A 26,547-nucleotide genomic window follows, 5' to 3' on the forward strand; every position below is an offset into this window, starting at 1 on the left:
GCTTGTGTCGCTGAAGCTTTATTCCAAGTCCACATATATTCTCAAGATGATTAATATTTCATTAAAATATTCACTCTTTGTGGTAATGGACGCACATTTGACTGCCAAGCTCTGCAGCGCCTGCACCCGTCTCAGGGCAGGTCAGCCAGGGATAGACATGAACACAGCACAGTTCCGCGGGGCGCAGGCAACAGGGCAGCAGATCAGCGCACAGCACAATCCCACAGTCGGCAGGGAGGTTCCCGGGACACTCAGCACCGACTGGGTTGAGGGATTCGGAGACCTCGCTCCCCTCATGGGGGAGCATGAGGATCTGCGGTGCCCAGCTCAGAGGGCACAGGTTTTAATGTCTGCCCCTGAATCACAGCATCTTTGAAGGTCCCCCGCTCCCCTTGGCCAAGACCCCTCCGACAGCGCCCGCTCCCCTTGGCCCCGACCCTCGGTGGCTCCCCTCGGCCCCGACCCCCCTCCCCACCCCCGGTGGCTCCTCTCGGTCCCTCTCCCCTCGGCCCCGAACACCCCCCCCCCCCCCCAGCCGACGGCGCCCCGCTCCCCTCAGCTCCCGACCCGCTCCCCTTGGCCCCCAACCCCCGCCACCCCAACCAGCCGATGGCACCCCGCTCCCCTTGGCCCCGACCCCCCCTCCAAAGGCGCCCCGCTCCCCTCGGCCCCCGAACCCCCCTCATCGATGCCCTGCTCCCTGCGGCCCCGACCCTCCTCCGCTGACGCCCCGCTCCCTTAGCCGTGACCCCTCCGACAGGGCGATGCTGACACTCGTCCCCCGTGAGCAGCAGCCTTTCCCTGATTATAACACACTCCCAGCAGTGGTGGCTGGTCCACCACTTGGAGCATCACCTCTCACCTGACCATTTCCTGCCCACCCCTGCCAGCTTCAACCTGCCCCGTGGACACTACCTCCCGAGTATTCCGAGGAGCTTTTCCCCCTCTGGCACAAGCCAGGGCCCTGGAGAGAGCTGCCCCCGCAGTCTGCCTCTCTTGCTGTCCTTTGTCCCCATCTGGCTGCCGCAGTGGACACTGTCCTCGCTGTCCGCAGTGCCCGGGGCTGGCAGTAGGGGCCCACTACTGAGATATAGACCCCTTCCGATCATGGAGCTCAACTGCCTCTGCTCATCAAAGCTGCCGAGGACCGGTAGCTCTGGAGAAGAGGAAGCAGTGTCCTCCTCCTCCTCCTCCCAGCTGTCCGAATCGGTCTCCGTGCTCTCCTCAGACAGGGCCCTGCCATTGCCAACAGCCTGGGGCCTACAGTAGCTCGGGAGAGTCTGGGCCCTGGACTCAACCGGAGCATCGGGCCTAGAGTCGAGGAGAGCCCGAGGCCTCGAGTCGCGAGGGAGAGAACGGAACCTGGGCTCAACTGGAGCACTGGGACTTGAGTCGAGGAGAGCCTGGGGCCTAGAGTCGAGGAGAGCCTGGGGCCTAGAGTCGAGGAGAGCCTGGGGCCTAGAGTCGAGGAGAGCCTGGGGCCTAGAGTCGAGGAGAGCCTGGGGCCTAGAGTCGAGGAGAGCCTGGGGCCTAGAGTCGAGGAGAGCCTGGGGCCTAGAGTCGAGGAGAGCCTGGGGCCTAGAGTCGAGGAGAGCCTGGGGCCTAGAGTCGAGGAGAACCTGGGGCCTAGAGTCGAGGAGAACTTGGGGCCTAGAGTCGAGGACAGCCTGGGGCCTAGAGTCGAGGAGAGCCTGGGGCCTAGAGTCGAGGAGAGCCTGGGGCCTAGAGTCGACAGAGGGGAGTTGGGCCTTAAACTCACCAGGTTTAGGGAGGTCCAGGGGAGCGTGGGATTGGGTGGGCTCCAAGATATTATCGGATCTAGACCCGGGGGCTGACTGCTGCCTGGAGTGATCACGCAGAGCCCGGGACCGAGGCCTGAGGTTGGTTTCGGGCCCGCTACCATCACCCTGCTGGTTTCTCCTGTGCCCCCGGGCACTACCTGCAACAGGCCGGGCATCGGCAGCTTGGGACTGGCCGCCGGGCGGTCTCCCCTGTCTGGTTGTCGGATGTCCTGGGCCGGGGGCGAGTAAAGCACGTGGATGGTGCGGCCGAGGCCTGGCCAAGCCCTGCGTTGCGCCCAACTCGGCTTGGGCTCTCGGAGCTCGGGCAGGATTCTCCTGCCTGACTGGAACCACAGTAGCTTCTCCAAGGTCTGGCCTACGCACAGCGTCAGGACCTGAGGGGATACAGAGAACTCGCTTTACAATCAGAACCTGAGGCAACAGATCACAGAGTTTAGGAGGGCGGAGGTTCGGGGAGAATTCAACACCACATACCCTCAGAGCTGCCTTGGCAGTGTAGAAACAGCTTCACTCTGTATCTAACCCCGTGCTGTCCCTGTACTGGGAGGGTTTGATGGGAAGAAGAGTGTAGAGGGAGCTTTACTCGGGATCTAACCCCGTGCTATCCCTGGGAGAGTTTGACAGGGAGAGAGTCGAAGCAGCTCTTCTTTCAGTTCGACAGACATTCTTTTCAGGTTATAACTATATTATATTCCTGGCAAATTCCAGGGCATGTGGCTCAGAGGCATCACTGTCCAAACAAGCCTCAAAGAACACTCCAGCTGGAGTGTTCAGTGATTAATGCAGCTCATTGTGCAAACACAGCACCCAGTGTGGTGCTGAACAGCAGCAGGAGCAAGGACCATCCCAGTATCGAGCTTCACAGGCTATGGGGAGGCAGCGGGACAGTGGGATTAGTTTGGGAACGGATACAGGGTTATGGGGAGGCAGCGGGCCAGTGGGATTAGTTTGGGGACAGATACAGGGCTAGGGGGAGGGAGCGGGGCAGTGGGATTAGTTTGGGGACAGATACAGGGATACGGGGAGGGAGCGGGGACAGTGGGATTAGTTTGGGGATGGATACAGGGCTATGGGGAGGGAGCGGGGCAGTGGGATTAGTTTAGGGACGGATGCAGGGCTATGGGGAGGGAGCGGGGGCAGTGGGATTAGTTTGGGGACAGATACAGGGCTATGGGGAGGGAGCGGGGGCAGTGGGATTAGTTTGGGGGATGGTCACGTTGCTATGGGGAGGGAGCGGGGCAGTGGGATTAGTTTGGGGGATGGTCACGTTGCTATGGGGAGGGAGCAGGGGCAGTGTGATTAGTTTGGGGACGGATACAGGGCTATGGGGAGGGAGCGGGGCAACAGTGGAATTAAGTTTTGGATTGGGTTTGGGAGTGACCCTGTGGGATGAACCTGTCGTAGGTTGATTTTATATTTTGTTGGTTATGGGCGATTTGTTTGAGTCTGTTGCCACAGCAACACAGCAATAATTTTGTCAGGACTGAAAGAAGCACAGCGGTTAACCAGCTCGGCACCGCTCCTCTGCCAATCGGGCACTGGCCAGGGTCCCAGCTCCCCCAGGATTTTAATGTTGTTCCGCGCTCCAGATCCCTCTCCCGCTGACAGCTTGCCCAGAATCACAGAACGGTTACAGCTCGGGAAAAGGCCATCAGTACAGCACAGAAACAGAACCGTTCGAGCCAACCAGACACACCCCAGTCTGACCTCATCCTGTTTACCAGCCTTTGGCCCGTATCCCTCAAAAGCCTTCCTATTCAAGTACCCACCCAGATGCCTTTCAAACCAACCTCTGGCAGCTTGTCTCATCTCCCATCTGAAAAAGATTCCCCCCACCATCTTAAATCTTTCCCCCTCTCACCTTAAACCTCTGCCCTCTAAATCTAACCCCCCCCCCCCCCACCCCGCCTCCCCCAGCCCGGGTGGGGAACATCCTGGCCATTCAGCTTACCCGCGACCCTCACAATTTTATAAACCCCCTCACAGCCTCCCGTCCTCCAGGCAGCAACGCCCCAGCACCTGCTTCCCTAGGTCTCTTTGCTCGGCGACACTCCCCTGGGCCCTGCCAATAAAATTTGTAAGGTCTGCCCTCCTTCCATCTCCCAACCGCTTCCCCCTACCCTCCCCCACCCCCGCCGCCGTCTTTCTGTCGCACTCTCCCTCGCTCCGTCTCACTTGCTTTACCCCTTCCTGTCGCTCTCCTCGTTGCCCCCCTTCCCCTCCCTGTCACTCTCCTCCCATCTCTCTCACTCGGTCCTGCCTCACTCTGTCAGCCTGTTTCCATTCCCCCCCATTCTCTCTCTCTGTCTGCCTTGCTCAGTCTCCCTCGTTGCTGCGGCCCCATCTCTCTCTCTCTCTCTCTCTCTCTCACTCTCACTCTCACTCTCACTCTCACTCTCACTCTCACTCTCACTCTCACTCTCACTCTCACTCTCACTCTCACTCTCACTCTCACTCTCACTCTCACTCTCCCTTCACCCTCCCTCCTTCCTGTCCCTATCCCCTACCACTTATGCTTTCCCCCTCTTCCACAGCAGTCCCTTTTGCTCCCTCATCTCAGCCTCCAACCCCACGCAGTTCCACTCCTCTTCCGCTCTCCCTTTCTCCTCTCTCTCACTCTGTCCCTCCCCTTCTTCCCACTCTTCATCTCACCCACTGTCTCCCCCTCATTCTCTGCCCTCATCCACTCATACCCTTGCGCTCCAATCCCCTCGCAGGGCTATGCTCACACATGCCCTCTTCCCCACCCGTTATTCCCCGTAATCTCTGACCTGCTCTCCCAATCATCCACTTCGCTGTTTCCCTCTCTCCCCTTCTCTCTCTCTCCCTCCCTCCCTCACTCCCAACCTCGCTACCCCTGCCTCATTCTCTCTCCCTCCCTCCCTCACTCCCATCCTCGCTACCCCTGCCTCATTCTCTCTCTCCCTCCCTCCCTGCCATCCTTACTACTTCTCCCTCCCTCACTCCCATCCTCGCTACCCCTCCCTCCCTGCCATCCTTACTACCTCTCTCTCCCTCCCTCACTCCCATCCTCGCTACCTCTGCCTCATTCTCTCTCTCCCTCCCTCCCTGCCATCCTTACTACTTCTCCCTCCCTCACTCCCATCCTCGCCACCCCTGCCTCATTCTCCCTCTCCCTCCCTCCCTGCCATCCTTACTACCTCTCTCCCTCCCTCACTCCCATCCTCGCTACCCCTGCCTCATTCTCTCTCTCCCTCCCTGACATCCTTACTACTTCTCCCTCCCTCACTCCCATCCTCGCCACCCCTGCCTCATTCTCCCTCTCCCTCCCTCCCTGCCATCCTTACTACCACTCTCTCCCTCCCTCACTCCCATCCTCGCTACCTCTGCCTCATTCTCTCTCTCCCTCCCTCCCTGCCATCCTTACTACCTCTCTCTCCCTGCCTCACATGCTCGCACTCTCTTTACCCTCTCACTCCCACCAATTTTTCTTCTCTCCCTCCCACTCGCCCTCCCCTTCTACACCACCTACCGCGCACCCCCCCCCCGCTTCTTCTCCCCTCTGCCAGCTTTCCTCCACCTCTCTCTCCAGCTCAGTCGCCCTCCCTCCCTCCAACCCAGCTGGAATTCCAGGCTGCAGGTGGGAAAGCTGAGCCCCTGTGCCCGGCCGGTACCCACCGAATGCTGTCAGAAGGGCCCAGCAGGAAAAAGCACGGCTCCCCGTGGCGGGAGTTGGTCACGCAGACCGAGAGCTGAGATGGGCTCGTGGCTTTGAGAGGAGGGTGGGTTCGGGGTGGATGGGCAGGTGGCAGAGTCAAGAAGCAGCAGGAGGAAGACAGGAGATGGGAAAGACAAGGAGCAAAAAAAAGAGAGAGAGATGGAGAAGATAGTTAATAAACATCAGACACACAGACGAGGGTCAGAGGAAGAGACCCTTGTAAAATTCAGCTCTGCTCACAAGCAGCCATAGCATCATAGAGGCCCCAACAGTGTGAAAGCAGGCCATTCAGCCCATCAGATCCATAGTGACCCTCCAACGAGCATTCAGTCTCCACACTTCCCAGCCTGGGCACTACGGGACAATTTAGCACGGCCAATCCCACCGTAACCCGTACATCCCTGGGCACTACGGGACAATTTAGCACGGCCAATCCCACCCTAACCCACACATCCCTGGGCACTGTGGGACAATTTAGCACAGCCAATCCCACCCTAACCCGCACATCCCTGGGCACTACGGGACAATTTAGCACGGCCAATCCCACCCTAACCCACACATCCCTGGGCACTGTGGGACAATTTAGCACGGCCAATCCCACCCTAACCCACACATCCCTGGGCACTACGGGACAATTTAGCACAGCCAATCCCACCCTAACCCGCACATCCCTGGGCACGACGGGACAATTTAGCATGGCCAATCCCACACTAACCCGCACATCCCTGGGCACTACAGGAAATTTAGCACGGCCAATCCCACCCTAACCCGCACATCCCTGGGCACTACGGGACAATTTAGCACAGCCAATCCACCCCAACCCGCACACCTTGGGACAGTGGGAGGAGACCGGAACATCCGCAGGAAACCCACAGACATGGGGGCCACGTGCAAACTCCCACACAGACAGTAACCAGAGCCTGGAACCAAACCGGGTCCCAGGCACAGTGATGCAGCTGTGCTGGGGGTCAAGTCACTGTGCCGCCCTCTCATAGACACGAAAGATGATTCCCTTCGCCAGGTGTCACCGCGTTCAACAGGATCATTATTGGCCAAACTGCCCAGAAAGACCAAGCAGCAGTGTCCGAAAGATGCCTCTTAGTGCCTCAGAACCGCGTATCTGACCTTCCGGCAGTGCGGCGCTCCCTCGGCGCTGACCTTCCGGCAGCGCGGCGCTCCCTCGGCGCTGACCTTCCGGCAGCGCGGCGCTCCCTCGGCGCTGACCTTCTGACACATCTGACTGTTCTTGTTCTAGACGACAGTATAGTCACTAACCCTGGCTCAGTGACTTACCAAACTCGGGGACCTGCCCATTCCCACAGCGCATTAGCAGACGGATCCTGTCGTGACCGTGTCGGATCAGCTCCACAGCTCGAGAATGGCTCATTCCCATTGTTGGCTCCCCATTGATCTCAACCAACTGGTCACCAATCTAAAGGGAACATATACAGATGTTTCGATTCACTTCGTAAAACACAACGCTTCCCCCCTCAGTATAGCACACTCCGAAATACCCCAGCCCCCTCAACGTCACACACCCCGACATATCCCGCGCCCCCCTCGCCGTCACACACCCCGACATATCCCACGGCCCCCTCAACGTCACACACCCCGACATATCCCACGGCCCCCTCAACGTCACACACCCCGACATATCCCGCGCCCCCCCCGCCGTCACACACCCCGACATATCCCACGGCCCCCTCGCCGTCACACACCCCGACATATCCCGCGCCCCCTCGCCGTCACACACCCCGACATATCCCGCGCCCCCCTCGCCGTCACACACCCCGACATATCCCGCGCCCCCCTCGCCGTCACACACCCCGACATATCCCGCGCCCCCCCCGCCGTCACACACAGCCCGACATATCCCGCGCCCCCCCTGCCGTCACACACCCCGACATATCCCGCGCCCCCCTCGCCGTCACACACCCCGACATATCCCACGGCCCCCTCGCCGTCACACACCCCGACATATCCCGCGCCCCCTCGCCGTCACACACCCCGACATATGCAGCGCCCCCCTCGCCGTCACACACCCCGACATATGCCGCGCCCCCCTCCCCGTCACACACCCCGACATATCCCGCGCCCCCCTCGCCGTCACACACCCCGACATATCCCGCGCCCCCCTCGCCCCCCTCGCGGTCACACACCCCGACATATCCCGCCCCCCCCGCCGACACTCACCCCGACATATCCCGCCCCCCCCGCCGACACTCACCCCGACATATCCCGCCCCCCTCACCGTCACACCCCGACATATCCTGCGCCCCCCTCGCCGTCACACACCCCGACATATCCCACGCCCCCCTCGCCGTCACACACCCCGACATATCCCGCGCCCCCCTCGCCGTCACACACCCCGACATATCCCGCGCCCCCCTCGCCGTCACACACCCCGACATATCCCGCGCCCCCCTCGCCGTCACACACCCCGACATATCCCGCCCCCCCGCCGACACTCACCCCGACATATCCCGCCCCCCTCGCCGTCACACACCCCGACATATCCCGCGCCCCCCTCGCCGTCACACACCCCGACATATCCCGCGCCCCCCTCGCCCCCCTCGCGGTCACACACCCCGACATATCCCGCCCCCCCCCGCCGACACTCACCCCGACATATCCCGCCCCCCTCACCGTCACACCCCGACATATCCTGCGCCCCCCTCGCCGTCACACACCCCGACATATCCCGCGCCCCCCTCGCCGTCACACACCCCGACATATCCCGCGCCCCCCTCGCCGTCACACACCCCGACATATCCCGCGCCCCCCTCGCCGTCACACACCCCGACATATCCCGCGCCCCCCTCGCCGTCACACACCCCGACATATCCCGCGCCCCCCTCGCCGTCACACACCCCGACATATCCCGCGCCCCCCTCGCCGTCACACACCCCGACATATCCCGCGCCCCCCTCGCCGTCACACACCCCGACATATCCCGCGCCCCCCTCGCCGTCACACACCCCGACATATCCCGCGCCCCCCTCGCCCCCCTCGCGGTCACACACCCCGACATATCCCGCCCCCCCCGCCGACACTCACCCCGACATATCCCGCCCCCCTCACCGTCACACCCCGACATATCCTGCGCCCCCCTCGCCGTCACACACCCCGACATATCCCGCGCTCCCCTCGCCGTCACACACCCCGACATATCCCGCCCCCCCGCCGACACACACCCGGACATATCCCGCCCCCCTGACCGTCACACGCCGACATATCCCGCACCCCCCTCACCATCACACACCCCGACATATCCCGCCCCCCCCCGCCGACACACACCCCGACATATCCCGCGCCCCCCTCGCCTTCACACACCCCGACATATCCCGCCCCCCCGCCGACACACACCCGGACATATCCCGCCCCCCTGACCGTCACACGCCGACATATCCCGCACCCCCCTCGCCGTCACACACCCCGACATATCCCGCACCCCCCCTCGCCGTCACACACCCCGACATATCCAACCCCCATCGCCGTCACACTCCCCGACATATCCCACGCCCCCCTCGCCGTCACACAGCCCGACATATCCCGCGCCCCCCTCGCCGTCACACACCGCGACATATCCCGCCCCCCCGCCGACACACCCCCCGACATATCCCGCCCCCCCCCGCCGACACACACCCCGACATATCCCGCCCCCCTCACCGTCACACCCCGACATATCCCGCCCCCCCCTTCGCCGTCACACTCCCCGACATATCCCGCCCCCCCCTTCGCCATCACACACCCCGACATATCCTGCCCCCATCGCCGTCACACCCCGACATGTGTCGCCACCATCGCGTCACACCCCGACATATCCCGCACCCCCCCTTGCCATCACACACACATATCCCGCCCCCCTCGCCGTCACACACCCCGACATATCCCACAACCCCTAGCCGTCACACACCCCGACATATCCCGCCCCCCCCGCCGACACACACCCCGACATATCCCGCCCCCCTCACCGTCACACCCCGATATATCCCGCCTCCATCGCCGTCACACCCCGACATATCCCGCCGCCCTCGCCGTCACACCCCGACATATCCTGCCACCCCACCCCACCGTCACACACCCCGACATACCCCACCACCATCGCCGTCACACCCCGACATATCCCGCGCCCCCCTCGCCGTCACACACCCCGACATATCCCGCGCCCCCCTCGCCGTCACACACCCCGACATATCCCGCGCCCCCCTCGCCGTCACACACCCCGACATATCCCGCGCCCCCCTCGCCGTCACACACCCCGACATATCCCGTGCCCCCCTCGCCGTCACACACCCCGACATATCCCGCGCCCCCCTCGCCGTCACACACCCCGACATATCCCGCGCCCCCCTCGCCGTCACACACCCCGACATATCCCGCGCCCCCCTCGCCGTCACACACCCCGACATATCCCGTGCCCCCCTCGCCGTCACACACCCCGACATATCCCACCCCAATCGCCGTCACACACCCCGACATATCCCGTGCCCCCCTCGCCGTCACACACCCTGACATATCCCACCCCAATCGCCGTCACACACCCCGACATATCCCGCCCCCCCCATCGCCATCACACACCCCGACATATCCCGCCCCCCCCATCGCCATCACACACCCCGACATATCCCGCCCCCCCCATCGCCATCACACACCCCGACATATCCCATGCCCACCTCACTGTAACACACCCCGACCTATCCCGCACCCCTTGCCGTCACACCCCGACATATCCCGCACCCCCCTTGCCGTCACATATCTCGCCCCACTCGCCGTCACACACCCCAATATATCCCACCCCCCCGCCATCACACCCCCCGACATAAGCCCCCCCTCGCCATCACACACCCCGATATATCCCGCACCCCCCTCGCCGTCACACACCCCGACATATCCCGCCCCCATCGCCATCACACACCCCGACATATCCCGCGCGCCCCTCGCCGTCACACACCCCGACATATCCCGCCCCCCCGCCGACACACACCCCGACATATCCCGCCCCCCTCACCGTCACACCCCGACATATCCCGCGCCCCCCTCACCATCACACAAACCGACATATCCCGGCCCCCTCGCCGTCACAAACTCCGACATATCCCACGCCCCCCTCACCGACACACACCCCGACATATCCCGCGTCCACCTCACCGTCACACACCCCGACATATCCCGCACCCCCCTCGCCGTCACACACCCCGACATATCCCACCCCCATCGCCGTCACACACCCCGACATATCCCGCGCCCCCCTCGCCGTCACACACCCCAACATATCCCGCGCCCCCCTCGCCGTCACACACCCCGACATATCCCGCACCCCTCCCTTGCCATCACACACACATATCCCGCCCCCCCCGCCGACACACACCCCGACATATCCCGCCCCCCTCACCGTCACACCCCGACATATCCCGCGCCCCCCTCGCCGTCACACCCCGACATATCCCGCGCCCACCTCGCCGTCACACCCCGACATATCCCGCGCCCACCTCGCCGTCACACCCCGACATATCCCGCGCCCCCCTCGCCGTCACACCCCGACATATCCCGCGCCCCCCTCGCCGTCACACACCCCGACATATCCCGCGCCCCCCTCGCCGTCACACACCCCGACATATCCCGCGCCCCCCTCGCCGTCACACACCCCGACATATCCCGCACCCCCCCTTGCCATCACACACACATATCCCGCCCCCCCCGCCGACACACACCCCGACATATCCCGCCCCCCTCACCATCACACCCCGACATATCCCGCGCCCCCCTCGCCGTCACACCCCGACATATCCCGCGCCCTCCTCGCCGTCACACCCCGACATATCCCGCGCCCACCTCGCCGTCACACCCCGACATATCCCGCGCCCACCTCGCCGTCACACCCCGACATATCCCGCGCCCCCCTCGCCGTCACACCCCGACATATCCCGCGCCCCCCTCGCCGTCACACACCCCGACATATCCCGCGCCCCCCTCGCCGTCACACACCCCAACATATCCCGCGCCCCCCTCGCCGTCACACACCCCGACATATCCCGCACCCCCCCCTTGCCATCACACACACATATCCCGCCCCCCCCTTTGCCATCACACACCCCGACATATCCTGCCCCCATCGCCGTCACACCCCGACATGTGTCGCCACCATCGCGTCACACCCCGACATATCCCGCCCACCCCTTCGCCGTCACACACCCCAACATATCCCGCCCCCCGCTTCGCCGTCACACACCCCGACATATCCCGCCCCCCCCTTTGCCATCACACACCCCGACATATCCTGCCCCCATCGCCGTCACACCCCGACATGTGTCGCCACCATCGCGTCACACCCCGACATATCCCGCCCCCCCCTTCGCCGTCACACACCCCGACATATCCTGCCCCCATCGCCGTCACACCCCGACATGTGTCGCCACCATCGCGTCACACCCCGACATATCCCGCGCCCCCCTCGCCGTCACACACCCCGACATATCCCGTGCCCCCCTCGCCGTCACACACCCCGACATATCCCACCCCAATCGCCGTCACACACCCCGACATATCCCGTGCCCCCTCGCCGTCACACACCCTGACATATCCCACCCCAATCGCCGTCACACACCCCGACATATCCCGCCCCCCCCATCGCCATCACACACCCCGACATATCCCGCCCCCCCCATCGCCATCACACACCCCGACATATCCCGCCCCCCCCATCGCCATCACACACCCCGACATATCCCATGCCCACCTCACTGTAACACACCCCGACCTATCCCGCACCCCTTGCCGTCACACCCCGACATATCCCGCACCCCCCTTGCCGTCACATATCTCGCCCCACTCGCCGTCACACACCCCAATATATCCCACCCCCCCGCCATCACACCCCCCGACATAAGCCCCCCCCTCGCCATCACACACCCCGATATATCCCGCACCCCCCTCGCCGTCACACACCCCGACATATCCCGCCCCCATCGCCATCACACACCCCGACATATCCCGCGCGCCCCTCGCCGTCACACACCCCGACATATCCCGCCCCCCCGCCGACACACACCCCGACATATCCCGCCCCCCTCACCGTCACACCCCGACATATCCCGCGCCCCCCTCACCATCACACAAACCGACATATCCCGGCCCCCTCGCCGTCACAAACTCCGACATATCCCACGCCCCCCTCACCGACACACACCCCGACATATCCCGCGTCCACCTCACCGTCACACACCCCGACATATCCCGCACCCCCCTCGCCGTCACACACCCCGACATATCCCACCCCCATCGCCGTCACACACCCCGACATATCCCGCGCCCCCCTCGCCGTCACACACCCCAACATATCCCGCGCCCCCCTCGCCGTCACACACCCCGACATATCCCGCACCCCTCCCTTGCCATCACACACACATATCCCGCCCCCCCCGCCGACACACACCCCGACATATCCCGCCCCCCTCACCGTCACACCCCGACATATCCCGCGCCCCCCTCGCCGTCACACCCCGACATATCCCGCGCCCTCCTCGCCGTCACACCCCGACATATCCCGCGCCCACCTCGCCGTCACACCCCGACATATCCCGCGCCCACCTCGCCGTCACACCCCGACATATCCCGCGCCCCCCTCGCCGTCACACCCCGACATATCCCGCGCCCCCCTCGCCGTCACACACCCCGACATATCCCGCGCCCCCCTCGCCGTCACACACCCCGACATATCCCGCGCCCCCCTCGCCGTCACACACCCCGACATATCCCGCACCCCCCCCTTGCCATCACACACACATATCCCGCCCCCCCCGCCGACACACACCCCGACATATCCCGCCCCCCTCACCATCACACCCCGACATATCCCGCGCCCCCCTCGCCGTCACACCCCGACATATCCCGCGCCCCCCTCGCCGTCACACCCCGACATATCCCGCGCCCACCTCGCCATCACACCCCGACATATCCCGCGCCCACCTCGCCGTCACACCCCGACATATCCCGCGCCCCCCTCGCCGTCACACCCCGACATATCCCGCGCCCCCCTCGCCGTCACACACCCCAACATATCCCGCGCCCCCCTCGCCGTCACACACCCCGACATATCCCGCACCCCCCCCTTGCCATCACACACACATATCCCGCCCCCCCCGCCGACACACACCCCGACATATCCCGCCCCCCTCACCGTCACACCCCGACATATCCCGCGCCCCCCTCGCCGTCACACCCCGACATATCCCGCGCCCCCCTCGCTGTCACACCCCGACATATCCCGCGCCCACCTCGCCGTCACACCCCGACATATCCCGCGCCCACCTCGCCGTCACACCCCGACATATCCCGCGCCCCCCTCGCCGTCACACCCCGACATATCCCGCGCCCCCCTCGCCGTCACACACCCCAACATATCCCGCGCCCCCCTCGCCGTCACACACCCCGACATATCCCGCACCCCCCCTTGCCATCACACACACATATCCCGCCCCCCCCGCCGACACACACCCCGACATATCCCGCCCCCCTCACCGTCACACCCCGACATATCCCGCGCCCCCCTCGCCGTCACACCCCGACATATCCCGCGCCCTCCTCGCCGTCACACCCCGACATATCCCGCGCCCACCTCGCCGTCACACCCCGACATATCCCGCGCCCACCTCGCCGTCACACCCCGACATATCCCGCGCCCCCCTCGCCGTCACACCCCGACATATCCCGCGCCCCCCTCGCCGTCACACACTCCGACATATCCCGCGCCCCCCTCGCCGTCACACACCCCAACATATCCCGCGCCCCCCTCGCCGTCACACACCCCGACATATCCCGCACCCCCCCCTTGCCATCACACACACATATCCCGCCCCCCCCTTTGCCATCACACACCCCGACATATCCTGCCCCCATCGCCGTCACACCCCGACATGTGTCGCCACCATCGCGTCACACCCCGACATATCCCGCCCACCCCTTCGCCGTCACACACCCCAACATATCCCGCCCCCCGCTTCGCCGTCACACACCCCGACATATCCCGCCCCCCCCTTTGCCATCACACACCCCGACATATCCTGCCCCCATCGCCGTCACACCCCGACATGTGTCGCCACCATCGCGTCACACCCCGACATATCCCGCCCCCCCCTTCGCCGTCACACACCCCGACATATCCTGCCCCCATCGCCGTCACACCCCGACATGTGTCGCCACCATCGCGTCACACCCCGACATATCCCGCCCCCCCCTTCGCCGTCACCCACCCGGACATATCCTGCCCCCATCGCCGTCACACCCCGACATGTGTCGCCACCATCGCGTCACACCCCGACATATCCCGCCCCCCCCCCCGCCGACACACACCCCGACATATCCCGCACCCCCCTTCGCCATCACACACCCTGACATATCCTGCCCCCATCGCCGTCACACCCCGACATATCCCGCCTCCATCGCCGTCACACCCCGACATATCCCGCCGCCCTCGCCGTCACACCCCGACATATCCTGCCACACCCCCCGCCGTCACACACCCCGACATATCCTGCCACACCCCCCGCCGTCACACACCCCGACATATCCCGCCACCATCGCCGTCACACCCCCCGACATATCCCGCCACCATCGCCGTCACACCCCGACATATCCCGCCCCCATCGCCGTCACACACCCCGACATATCCCGCCCCCCCCCATCACCATCACACACCCAGACATATCCCATGCCCCCCTCACTGTAACACACCCCGACCTATCCCGCACCCCTTGCCGTCACACCCCGACATATCCCGCACCCCCCTTGCCGTCACATATCCCGCCCCACTCGCCGTTACACACCCCAACATATCCCACCCCCCCGCCATCACACCCCCCGACATAAGCCCCCCCCCTCGCCGTCACACACCCCGACATATCCCACCCCCCCCCCGCCGACACACACCCCAACATATCCCGCGTCCACCTCACCGTCACACACCCCGACATATCCCGCACCCCCCTCACCGACACACACCCCGACATATCCCGCGTCCACCTCACCGTCACACACCCCGACATATCCCGCACCCCCCTCGCCGTCACACACCCCGACATATCCCACCCCCATCGCCGTCACACACCCCGACATATCCCGCGCCCCCTCGCCGTCACAAACTCCGACATATCCCACGCCCCCCTCACCGACACACACCCCGACATATCCCGCGTCCACCTCACCGTCACACACCCCGACATATCCCGCACCCCCCTCGCCGTCACACACCCCGACATATCCCACCCCCATCGCCGTCACACACCCCGACATATCCCGCGCCCCCCTCGCCGTCACACACCCCAACATATCCCGCGCCCCCCTCGCCGTCACACACCCCGACATATCCCGCACCCCTCCCTTGCCATCACACACACATATCCCGCCCCCCCCGCCGACACACACCCCGACATATCCCGCCCCCCTCACCGTCACACCCCGACATATCCCGCGCCCCCCTCGCCGTCACACCCCGACATATCCCGCGCCCACCTCGCCGTCACACCCCGACATATCCCGCGCCCACCTCGCCGTCACACCCCGACATATCCCGCGCCCCCCTCGCCGTCACACCCCGACATATCCCGCGCCCCCCTCGCCGTCACACACCCCGACATATCCCGCGCCCCCCTCGCCGTCACACACCCCGACATATCCCGCGCCCCCCTCGCCGTCACACACCCCGACATATCCCGCACCCCCCCTTGCCATCACACACACATATCCCGCCCCCCCCGCCGACACACACCCCGACATATCCCGCCCCCCTCACCATCACACCCCGACATATCCCGCGCCCCCCTCGCCGTCACACCCCGACATATCCCGCGCCCTCCTCGCCGTCACACCCCGACATATCCCGCGCCCACCTCGCCGTCACACCCCGACATATCCCGCGCCCACCTCGCCGTCACACCCCGACATATCCCGCGCCCCCCTCGCCGTCACACCCCCGACATATCCCGCGCCCCCCTCGCCGTCACACACCCCGACATATCCCGCGCCCCCCTCGCCGTCACACACCCCAACATATCCCGCGCCCCCCTCGCCGTCACACACCCCGACATATCCCGCACCCCCCCCTTGCCATCACACACACATATCCCGCCCCCCCCTTTGCCATCACACACCCCGACATATCCTGCCCCCATCGCCGTCACACCCCGACATGTGTCGCCACCATCGCGTCACACCCCGACATATCCCGCCCACCCCTTCGCCGTCACACACCCCAACATATCCCGCCCCCCGCTTCGCCGTCACACACCCCGACATATCCCGCCCCCCCCTTTGCCATCACACACCCCGACATATCCTGCCCCCATCGCCGTCACACCCCGACATGTGTCGCCACCATCGCGTCACACCCCGACATATCCCGCCCCCCCCTTCGCCGTCACACACCCCGACATATCCTGCCCCCATCGCCGTCACACCCCGACATGTGTCGCCACCATCGCGTCACACCCCGACATATCCCGCGCCCCCCTCGCCGTCACACACCCCGACATATCCCGTGCCCCCCTCGCCGTCACACACCCCGACATATCCCACCCCAATCGCCGTCACACACCCCGACATATCCCGTGCCCCCTCGCCGTCACACACCCTGACATATCCCACCCCAATCGCCGTCACACACCCCGACATATCCCGCCCCCCCCATCGCCATCACACACCCCGACATATCCCGCCCCCCCCATCGCCATCACACACCCCGACATATCCCGCCCCCCCCATCGCCATCACACACCCCGACATATCCCATGCCCACCTCACTGTAACACACCCCGACCTATCCCGCACCCCTTGCCGTCACACCCCGACATATCCCGCACCCCCCTTGCCGTCACATATCTCGCCCCACTCGCCGTCACACACCCCAATATATCCCACCCCCCCGCCATCACACCCCCCGACATAAGCCCCCCCCTCGCCATCACACACCCCGATATATCCCGCACCCCCCTCGCCGTCACACACCCCGACATATCCCGCCCCCATCGCCATCACACACCCCGACATATCCCGCGCGCCCCTCGCCGTCACACACCCCGACATATCCCGCCCCCCCGCCGACACACACCCCGACATATCCCGCCCCCCTCACCGTCACACCCCGACATATCCCGCGCCCCCCTCACCATCACACAAACCGACATATCCCGGCCCCCTCGCCGTCACAAACTCCGACATATCCCACGCCCCCCTCACCGACACACACCCCGACATATCCCGCGTCCACCTCACCGTCACACACCCCGACATATCCCGCACCCCCCTCGCCGTCACACACCCCGACATATCCCACCCCCATCGCCGTCACACACCCCGACATATCCCGCGCCCCCCTCGCCGTCACACACCCCAACATATCCCGCGCCCCCCTCGCCGTCACACACCCCGACATATCCCGCACCCCTCCCTTGCCATCACACACACATATCCCGCCCCCCCCGCCGACACACACCCCGACATATCCCGCCCCCCTCACCGTCACACCCCGACATATCCCGCGCCCCCCTCGCCGTCACACCCCGACATATCCCGCGCCCTCCTCGCCGTCACACCCCGACATATCCCGCGCCCACCTCGCCGTCACACCCCGACATATCCCGCGCCCACCTCGCCGTCACACCCCGACATATCCCGCGCCCCCCTCGCCGTCACACCCCGACATATCCCGCGCCCCCCTCGCCGTCACACACCCCGACATATCCCGCGCCCCCCTCGCCGTCACACACCCCGACATATCCCGCGCCCCCCTCGCCGTCACACACCCCGACATATCCCGCACCCCCCCCTTGCCATCACACACACATATCCCGCCCCCCCCGCCGACACACACCCCGACATATCCCGCCCCCCTCACCATCACACCCCGACATATCCCGCGCCCCCCTCGCCGTCACACCCCGACATATCCCGCGCCCCCCTCGCCGTCACACCCCGACATATCCCGCGCCCACCTCGCCATCACACCCCGACATATCCCGCGCCCACCTCGCCGTCACACCCCGACATATCCCGCGCCCCCCTCGCCGTCACACCCCGACATATCCCGCGCCCCCCTCGCCGTCACACACCCCAACATATCCCGCGCCCCCCTCGCCGTCACACACCCCGACATATCCCGCACCCCCCCCTTGCCATCACACACACATATCCCGCCCCCCCCGCCGACACACACCCCGACATATCCCGCCCCCCTCACCGTCACACCCCGACATATCCCGCGCCCCCCTCGCCGTCACACCCCGACATATCCCGCGCCCCCCTCGCTGTCACACCCCGACATATCCCGCGCCCACCTCGCCGTCACACCCCGACATATCCCGCGCCCACCTCGCCGTCACACCCCGACATATCCCGCGCCCCCCTCGCCGTCACACCCCGACATATCCCGCGCCCCCCTCGCCGTCACACACCCCAACATATCCCGCGCCCCCCTCGCCGTCACACACCCCGACATATCCCGCACCCCCCCTTGCCATCACACACACATATCCCGCCCCCCCCGCCGACACACACCCCGACATATCCCGCCCCCCTCACCGTCACACCCCGACATATCCCGCGCCCCCCTCGCCGTCACACCCCGACATATCCCGCGCCCTCCTCGCCGTCACACCCCGACATATCCCGCGCCCACCTCGCCGTCACACCCCGACATATCCCGCGCCCACCTCGCCGTCACACCCCGACATATCCCGCGCCCCCCTCGCCGTCACACCCCGACATATCCCGCGCCCCCCTCGCCGTCACACACTCCGACATATCCCGCGCCCCCCTCGCCGTCACACACCCCAACATATCCCGCGCCCCCCTCGCCGTCACACACCCCGACATATCCCGCACCCCCCCCTTGCCATCACACACACATATCCCGCCCCCCCCTTTGCCATCACACACCCCGACATATCCTGCCCCCATCGCCGTCACACCCCGACATGTGTCGCCACCATCGCGTCACACCCCGACATATCCCGCCCACCCCTTCGCCGTCACACACCCCAACATATCCCGCCCCCCGCTTCGCCGTCACACACCCCGACATATCCCGCCCCCCCCTTTGCCATCACACACCCCGACATATCCTGCCCCCATCGCCGTCACACCCCGACATGTGTCGCCACCATCGCGTCACACCCCGACATATCCCGCCCCCCCCTTCGCCGTCACACACCCCGACATATCCTGCCCCCATCGCCGTCACACCCCGACATGTGTCGCCACCATCGCGTCACACCCCGACATATCCCGCCCCCCCCCTTCGCCGTCACCCACCCGGACATATCCTGCCCCCATCGCCGTCACACCCCGACATGTGTCGCCACCATCGCGTCACACCCCCGACATATCCCGCCCCCCCCCCCCGCCGACACACACCCCGACATATCCCGCACCCCCCTTCGCCATCACACACCCTGACATATCCTGCCCCCATCGCCGTCACACCCCGACATATCCCGCCTCCATCGCCGTCACACCCCGACATATCCCGCCGCCCTCGCCGTCACACCCCGACATATCCTGCCACACCCCCCGCCGTCACACACCCCGACATATCCTGCCACACCCCCCGCCGTCACACACCCCGACATATCCCGCCACCATCGCCGTCACACCCCCCCGACATATCCCGCCACCATCGCCGTCACACCCCGACATATCCCGCCCCCATCGCCGTCACACACCCCGACATATCCCGCCCCCCCCATCACCATCACACACCCAGACATATCCCATGCCCCCCTCACTGTAACACACCCCGACCTATCCCGCACCCCTTGCCGTCACACCCCGACATATCCCGCACCCCCCTTGCCGTCACATATCCCGCCCCACTCGCCGTTACACACCCCAACATATCCCACCCCCCCGCCATCACACCCCCCGACATAAGCCCCCCCCCTCGCCGTCACACACCCCGACATATCCCACCCCCCCCCCGCCGACACACACCCCAACATATCCCGTGCCCCCCTCACCGTCACACCCTGACATATCCCGCCCCCCCCCTCGCCGTCACACACCCCGACATATCCCGCCCCCACCCTTCGCCATCACACACCCCAACATATCCTGCCCCCATCGCCGTCACACCCCGACATATCCCGCCCCCGCTTCGCCATCACACACCCCGACATATCCTGCCCCCATCGCCGTCACACCCCGACATGTCCCGCCCCCCTTGCCGTCACACACCCCGACATATCCCACAACCCCTCGCCGTCACACACCCCGACATATCCCGCCCCCCCCTCGCCGTCACACACCCCGACATATCCCGCGCCCCCCTCGCCGTCACACACCCCGACATATCCCGCCCCCCTCGCCGTCACACACCCCGATATACCCCGCACCCCTCACTGTAACACACCGTTACACCCCGCACCCCTCACTGTAACACACCGATATACCCCGCCCCCCTCACCGTCATACACCCCAATATACCCCGCACCCCTGACTGTAACACACCGATATACCCCACACCCCTCACTGTAACACACCGATATACCCCACACCCCTCACTGTAACACACCAATATACCCCACACCCCTCACTGTAACACACCGATACACCCCACACCCCTCACTGTCACACACCGATACACCCCACACCCCTCACTGTAACACACCGATACACCGCGCACCCCTCACTGTAACACACCGATACACCCCGCACCCCTCACTGTCACACACCGATATAATCCCGCACCCCTCACTGTCACACACCGATATAATCCCGCACCCCTCACTGTAACACACCGATACACCCCGCTGCGATCGTTCTCTTACCCTGATTTTTCCACTCCTCATGGCTGGGCCTCCAACGATCATTCCCAGAATGTAAAGGTCCATATCATACTCACAGCCTCCGCGTACACTGAACCCGAATCCTGTCGCACTACGTTCCAGATCCACTGTATAGAACTCAGCTTCCTTTCATAAGGCATAGATGGGGAGAAAGAAAGAAACAAGAGAGATAGAAGAACAGAGAGAAGGAATGCGAGAGGGAGAGAGAGTGAGAAAGAAAGAAAAAGAGGCAGAGATGGGAAGAATGTGAAAAGCCAAGACAATGAGGGTGTGAGAGAGAGAGAGAGAGAGAGAGAGAGACACACAAAGAAGGTGACAGAGATACACAAAGAGAAAGGGGAGAGTGATAGAGATGGAGGGAGTTTAGAAGACAGATACAGGGAGAGAGAGCGGGAGGGAGAGAGAGAAAGTGAGAGTGGGGGAGGGTGAGGAAAGGTGAGACAGGGAGAGGGAGAGAACGAGAAAGATGGAGGGTAGCAAGTGGTGGGGGTGGAGAGGATGAGAGAGAGAGAGACAGTCGGGGGGGGAACGAGTGGGCTGTCATTGTCGAGCAGTTCCAACCCCATCTCCCATCTCCTGCTGTCTTCCCTGCCCCTACCCCTCACACCATCTCCACTCGCCCCTTCCTCCCTCCATCGTCTCTCCCCCACGCCCCCTCCCCTGCCTCCATCTCTCCCCATTGTCCTCCCACCATTTCCTGGTGTTGCTCGTGTCCCTGACACTGTCTCCGCTCAAGCCCCTCCGTCTCCCTGCCCCCTCCGTCTCCCCTTGTTGCTCTCACACCATCAGTTCATTTCCCTCTCTCTGTGTCTCCTCTCGACTTCTTCTGCCCCTATTCCCCACTGCCCTCTCCGTCCCCCTCAGTACACCTCCTCCCCACTACCTTCCACCCCGGTCCCTCACTCCCCACCCAGCCCCCTATTCTCCGAACGCCAGTCGCCGCGATCTTCTCCCGAGTCGGCGCGGTACCTTCGACTCCTCGTGATTGGCTCGGGTGGGCCGGGGATCGTCGCTTTGTGGACCACCACCAGACGGAGGGGACAGCCTCACACCATCAGGCCGAAGGTCGCACACGTTATGTCGGGAGCTGGGAACGGACAGAGGGGTTAAGGATGTGGTTGTTGAAAACTCACGCTTCCTGACTGCGCACCCCACCCCCGAAATCTGACCATCCTGGGTAAACATTGGCACTTCACGCAGGGGACAATGGTTAGCACACGGGAAACTTCTCCCGTCTTCCTCAAACATCTCAAATCAAACCTGTTCACACTATGCCGGGAGTAAGGCAGGGTGCTCCGGTGCTGTACACTCCTCACCGGGAGTAACGTGGGCCTCCCCCCCCAGTGCTGTACACTCCTCACTGGGAGTAACGTGGGCCCCCCCTGTGCTGAACGGCCCTCACCGGGAGTAACGTGGGCCCCCCCTGTGCTGTATGGTCCTCACCGGGAGTAACGTGGGGCCCCTCGACACCGTACGGACCTCACCGGGAGTAACGTGGGGCCCCCCAGTGCTGTACGCTCCTCACCGGGAGTAACGTGGGCCCCCCCTGTGCTGTATGGTCCTCACCGGGAGTAACGTGGGGCCCCTCGACACCGTACGGACCTCACCGGGAGTAACGTGGGGCCCCCCGGTGCTGTACGCTCCTCACCGGGAGTAACGTGGGCCCCCCGTGCTGTATGGTCCTCACCGGGAGTAACGTGGGGCCCCTCGACACCGTACGGACCTCACTGGGAGTAACGTGGGGCCCCGCAGTGCTGTACGCTCCTCACCGGGAGTAATATGGGCCCCCCGGTGCTGTACGCTCTTCACCGGGAGTAACGTACGGGCCACCGGTGCTATATGCTCCTCACCAGGAGTAACGTGGGGCCCCTCGACACCATACACTCCTCACCGGGAGTAATAATGGGCCCCCCGGTGTTGTACACTCCTCACTGGGAGTAACGTGGGGCCCCCCGGTGCTGTACCCTCCTCACCGGGAGTAACATGGGGCCTCTCGACATGCTGGCAGGGTATACTGGCGGTAGTAGCAGTTTAACCTGAGGATCACCAGGCCTCCGGCGAGGCGAGATGTTCAGAAAAAGAGGGAGGTGACAGAGATAGGGAGGGGGTGTAGGGGGCTGGAGAGGGTGACAGAGATAGGGAGAGGGTGTGGGGGGGTGGAGGGGGTGACAGAGATAGGGAGGGGGTGTAGGGGGCTGGAGGGGGTGACAGAGATAGGGAGGGGGTGTAGGGGCTGGAGGGGGTGACAGAGATAGGGAGGGGGTGTAGGGTGCTGGAGGGGGTGACAGAGATAGGGAGGGTGTGTGTGGGGGGGGAGATGGGGGAGGTGACAGGGATAGGGAGGGTGTTTAGGGGGTCGGTGGAGGTGACAGAGATAGAGTTGGGATGTAGGGGTATGGAGGGGGTGACAGAGATAGGGAGGGGGTGTAGGGGCTGGAGGGGGTGACACAGATAGGGAGGGTGTGTGTGGGGGGGGGAGATGGGGGAGGTGACAGGGATAGGGAGGGTGTTTAGGGGGTCGGTGGAGGTTACAGAGCTAGAGATGGGATGTAGGGGGCTGGAGGAGGTGACAGAGATAGGGAGGGAGTGTAGGGGCTGGAGGGGGTGACACAGATAGGGAGGGTGTGTGTGGGGGGGGGAGATGGGGGAGGTGACAGGGATAGGGAGGGTGTTTAGGGGGTCGGTGGAGGTGACAGAGATAGAGATGGGATGTAGGGGTATGGAGGGGGTGACAGAGATAGGGAGGGGGTGTAGGGGCTGGAGGGGGTGACACAGATAGGGAGGGTGTGTGTGGGGGGGGGGAGATGGGGGAGGTGACAGGGATAGGGAGGGTGTTTAGGGGGTCGGTGGAGGTTACAGAGCTAGAGATGGGATGTAGGGGGCTGGAGGAGGTGACAGAGATAGGGAGGGAGTTTATCAGGCCCATCGGTGAGGGTGGTGGTTAGTTTTGTGGATGAAGAAGGCCGGTTGCAAGAAGACATCCAATCTATTTGAACAGAGGAGACAAACAACGGTGGTGTAGGGGGTCAGAGATAATGACGAAGTATAAGCCAGCGGTCTGTTAGCGGCGGGGGAATTCACTCAGACTGGCTGAACGTAGTCACTCGGGAAGATTCATTGTGTGCTCTCTCTCTCTCTGTCATCCCAACTCTCTCACACTCCGTTCAATGAACTATTTCTTTGCTTTGCGACTAGCAGCTTAAAGTTTGTTCACACTGTTTGTTAAACACTACATCTTTGAAGTTTGCTCACGACCCTGATCCCACCCCAATCCTTAATGAGAGAATGGAACGAACAGAGGCCATCCATGAGAAACGATGAGTCTCTGTAACATTCCAGCAACTGGCACTGAGCCCCCCCCCCCCCCCTCATTTCTCAGGCACTGACTGGCACTGCTCTCCCCCCCCACCAGAGCCTGGCACTGCAGTCCCCCACCCCCAGCAGAGACTGGCACTGGGATGCCCACACACTCCCAAAGACAGGCACAGCAATTCCCCCCCTTCAGCAGGCACTGACTGGCACAGTCCCCCACTTCAGCAGAGACTGGCACTGCACTCCCCCCCCCCCACTTCAGCAGGTACTGTCTGGCACTGCACACCCCCCCCACCCCCTTCAGCAGGTACTGACTGGCACTGCACTCCCCCCCCCCCTTCAGCAGGTACTGACTGGCACTGCACTCCCCCCCCCCCTTCAGCAGGTACTGACTGGCACTGCACTCCCCCCCCCCTTCAGCAGGTACTGTCTGGCACTGCACTCCCCCCCCCCCCCCCTTCAGCAGGTACTGTCTGGCACTGCACTCACCCACCCCCCTTCAGCAGGTACTGTCTGGCACTGCACTCCCCCCCCCCCCCTTCAGCAGGTACTGACTGGCACTGCACTCCCCCCACCCCCTTCAGCAGTACTGTCTGGCAACTGCACTCCCCCCCCCCCCCCCCTTCAGCAGGTACTGTCTGGCACTGCACTCCCCCCCCCCCCTTCAGCAGGTACTGTCTGGCACTGCACTCCCCCCCCCCCCTTCAGCAGGTACTGACTGGCACTGCACTCCCCCCACCCCCCCGCCCCCACTTCAGCAGGTACTGACTGACACTGTACCCTTCAGTGGGGAAAGCTGGCAATGGTGTCCCCTTCAATAGTGACTGACTGGAGTTGTGCCCTCCCTTCATATCGGGGACAGACTGGCACGACACCACACCCCCCACCCACCATGGGGGACTGACTGGCACCGTGCCACTGCCTGCATTTCAGCAGTGCCCAGAGTGGCACTGTGCCCAGTGGGCATCAAGGTGACACTGTTCCCCTGCCCCCAACCCCTGCAGCATCCAGCAACTGGCACTGCATCCCCTCTCCCCACCACCCAGCAGGGACTGCCCAGTTTGCGCTAGGCACTGGGTTGTGTGAAAAAAAGTGACCATTATGTCAAGAGCCAGCTTGCCATTTTGCATATTGCGATGCCCCAAAGCTCCTCACAATCACTGTTGGCAAATGCTGTGCAGCAAACAGGGTTTTGGGGCTGGCGGGGTGGGGAGGCTAGAAAGGCCCATTCGGACCATCACGCTGATGCTAGCTATTAGAAAGACCTGTTCCCTCTGCTGTAGACTCCTCCACCCTGACCCTGCAGATTCTATCCCTCTTTGCGTAATTACCCGGTTCAGAATTGCTACTAACATCGACTCCTGGAACTGGGAACGGCTTCCCCTTATTTTCGGCCCAAACCCCTCAACTCTGCAAACCAGGAATCTCTCCACGTACCTTATCCTGGGAATGTCCCGTGGCTTTGAGAGACTCCGAGCCCTTCGGTCACCCTCACGGGTATCGTATTTGCTGGAGGTCCCTGTGGGAATCAGGAGTGAAGAGACGTCAGGTGGGAAGAGGGTATACACTACACAGAGAGTGTTAGAGGGAGCTTTACTCTGTACCTAACCCCTGTCCCTGGGAGTGTTTGATCGGTTGGGGGGGTGGGGGGGAGACAGTGCAGAGGGAGCTTTACTCTGTATCTAACTTCGCGTTGTCCCTGTCCCTGGGATTGTTTGAGGGAGGGGATGTCAAGGCAGATTCATGCTAAGTTTAAAAGATGTAGGGGGTGTTTTACTCAGTCTCTGACTCCGAACTGGGTTTGTGTCAGAAACAAGTGCTCTTCTCCTATTCATGGGAAAAGTGGGCAGAGAATGACAAAGTCCTCACGCCAACATTCCTGCGCTGGGTCTGCAGTTTAACCTCAGGGAAGCCTCAA

The 26,547-nt window shown here is 63.9% G+C and overlaps 1 protein-coding gene across 2 annotated transcripts; it reads right to left on the minus strand.

Moving 5' to 3' along the window:
- Positions 1-693: 693 nt before the first annotated feature.
- Positions 694-26,505, minus strand: LOC125450600 (uncharacterized). Of its 2 annotated transcripts, none has more exons than XM_059643142.1 (5): positions 26,067-26,505; positions 22,287-22,404; positions 21,300-21,439; positions 6,775-6,913; positions 694-2,176 (listed from the first exon to the last, which is right to left on the minus strand). In XM_059643142.1, exons 3-5 carry the CDS (start codon positions 21,360-21,362, stop codon positions 912-914), a joined length of 1,467 nt encoding a protein of 488 aa, XP_059499125.1. In that variant the 5' UTR covers positions 21,363-21,439; positions 22,287-22,404; positions 26,067-26,505; the 3' UTR covers positions 694-911. The 2 variants fall into 2 exon arrangements, with proteins under 2 accessions (XP_059499125.1, XP_059499124.1); XM_059643141.1 differs by having other exon boundaries at positions 21,300-21,443; positions 26,067-26,284.
- Between the last annotated feature and the right edge of the window lie 42 nt (positions 26,506-26,547).

This window comes from Stegostoma tigrinum, chromosome 49 (genome assembly GCF_030684315.1).
Source record: "Stegostoma tigrinum isolate sSteTig4 chromosome 49, sSteTig4.hap1, whole genome shotgun sequence".
Lineage (NCBI taxonomy): Eukaryota > Metazoa > Chordata > Chondrichthyes > Orectolobiformes > Stegostomatidae > Stegostoma > Stegostoma tigrinum.

Excerpts from the sequence above, each read along its gene's own strand:
- LOC125450600 (XM_059643142.1), bottom strand. The coding sequence starts at position 21,362 with ATGGACCTTTACATTCTGGGAATGATCGTTGGAGGCCCAGCCATGAGG. Across the intron at positions 6,914-21,299 it reads TGAGGAGTGGAAAAATCAGG|ATTGGTGACCAGTTGGTTGA; the intron begins GTAAGAGAACGA and ends TGTTCCCTTTAG. Across the intron at positions 2,177-6,774 it reads TGGGCAGGTCCCCGAGTTTG|GTCCTGACGCTGTGCGTAGG; the intron begins GTAAGTCACTGA and ends GTATCCCCTCAG.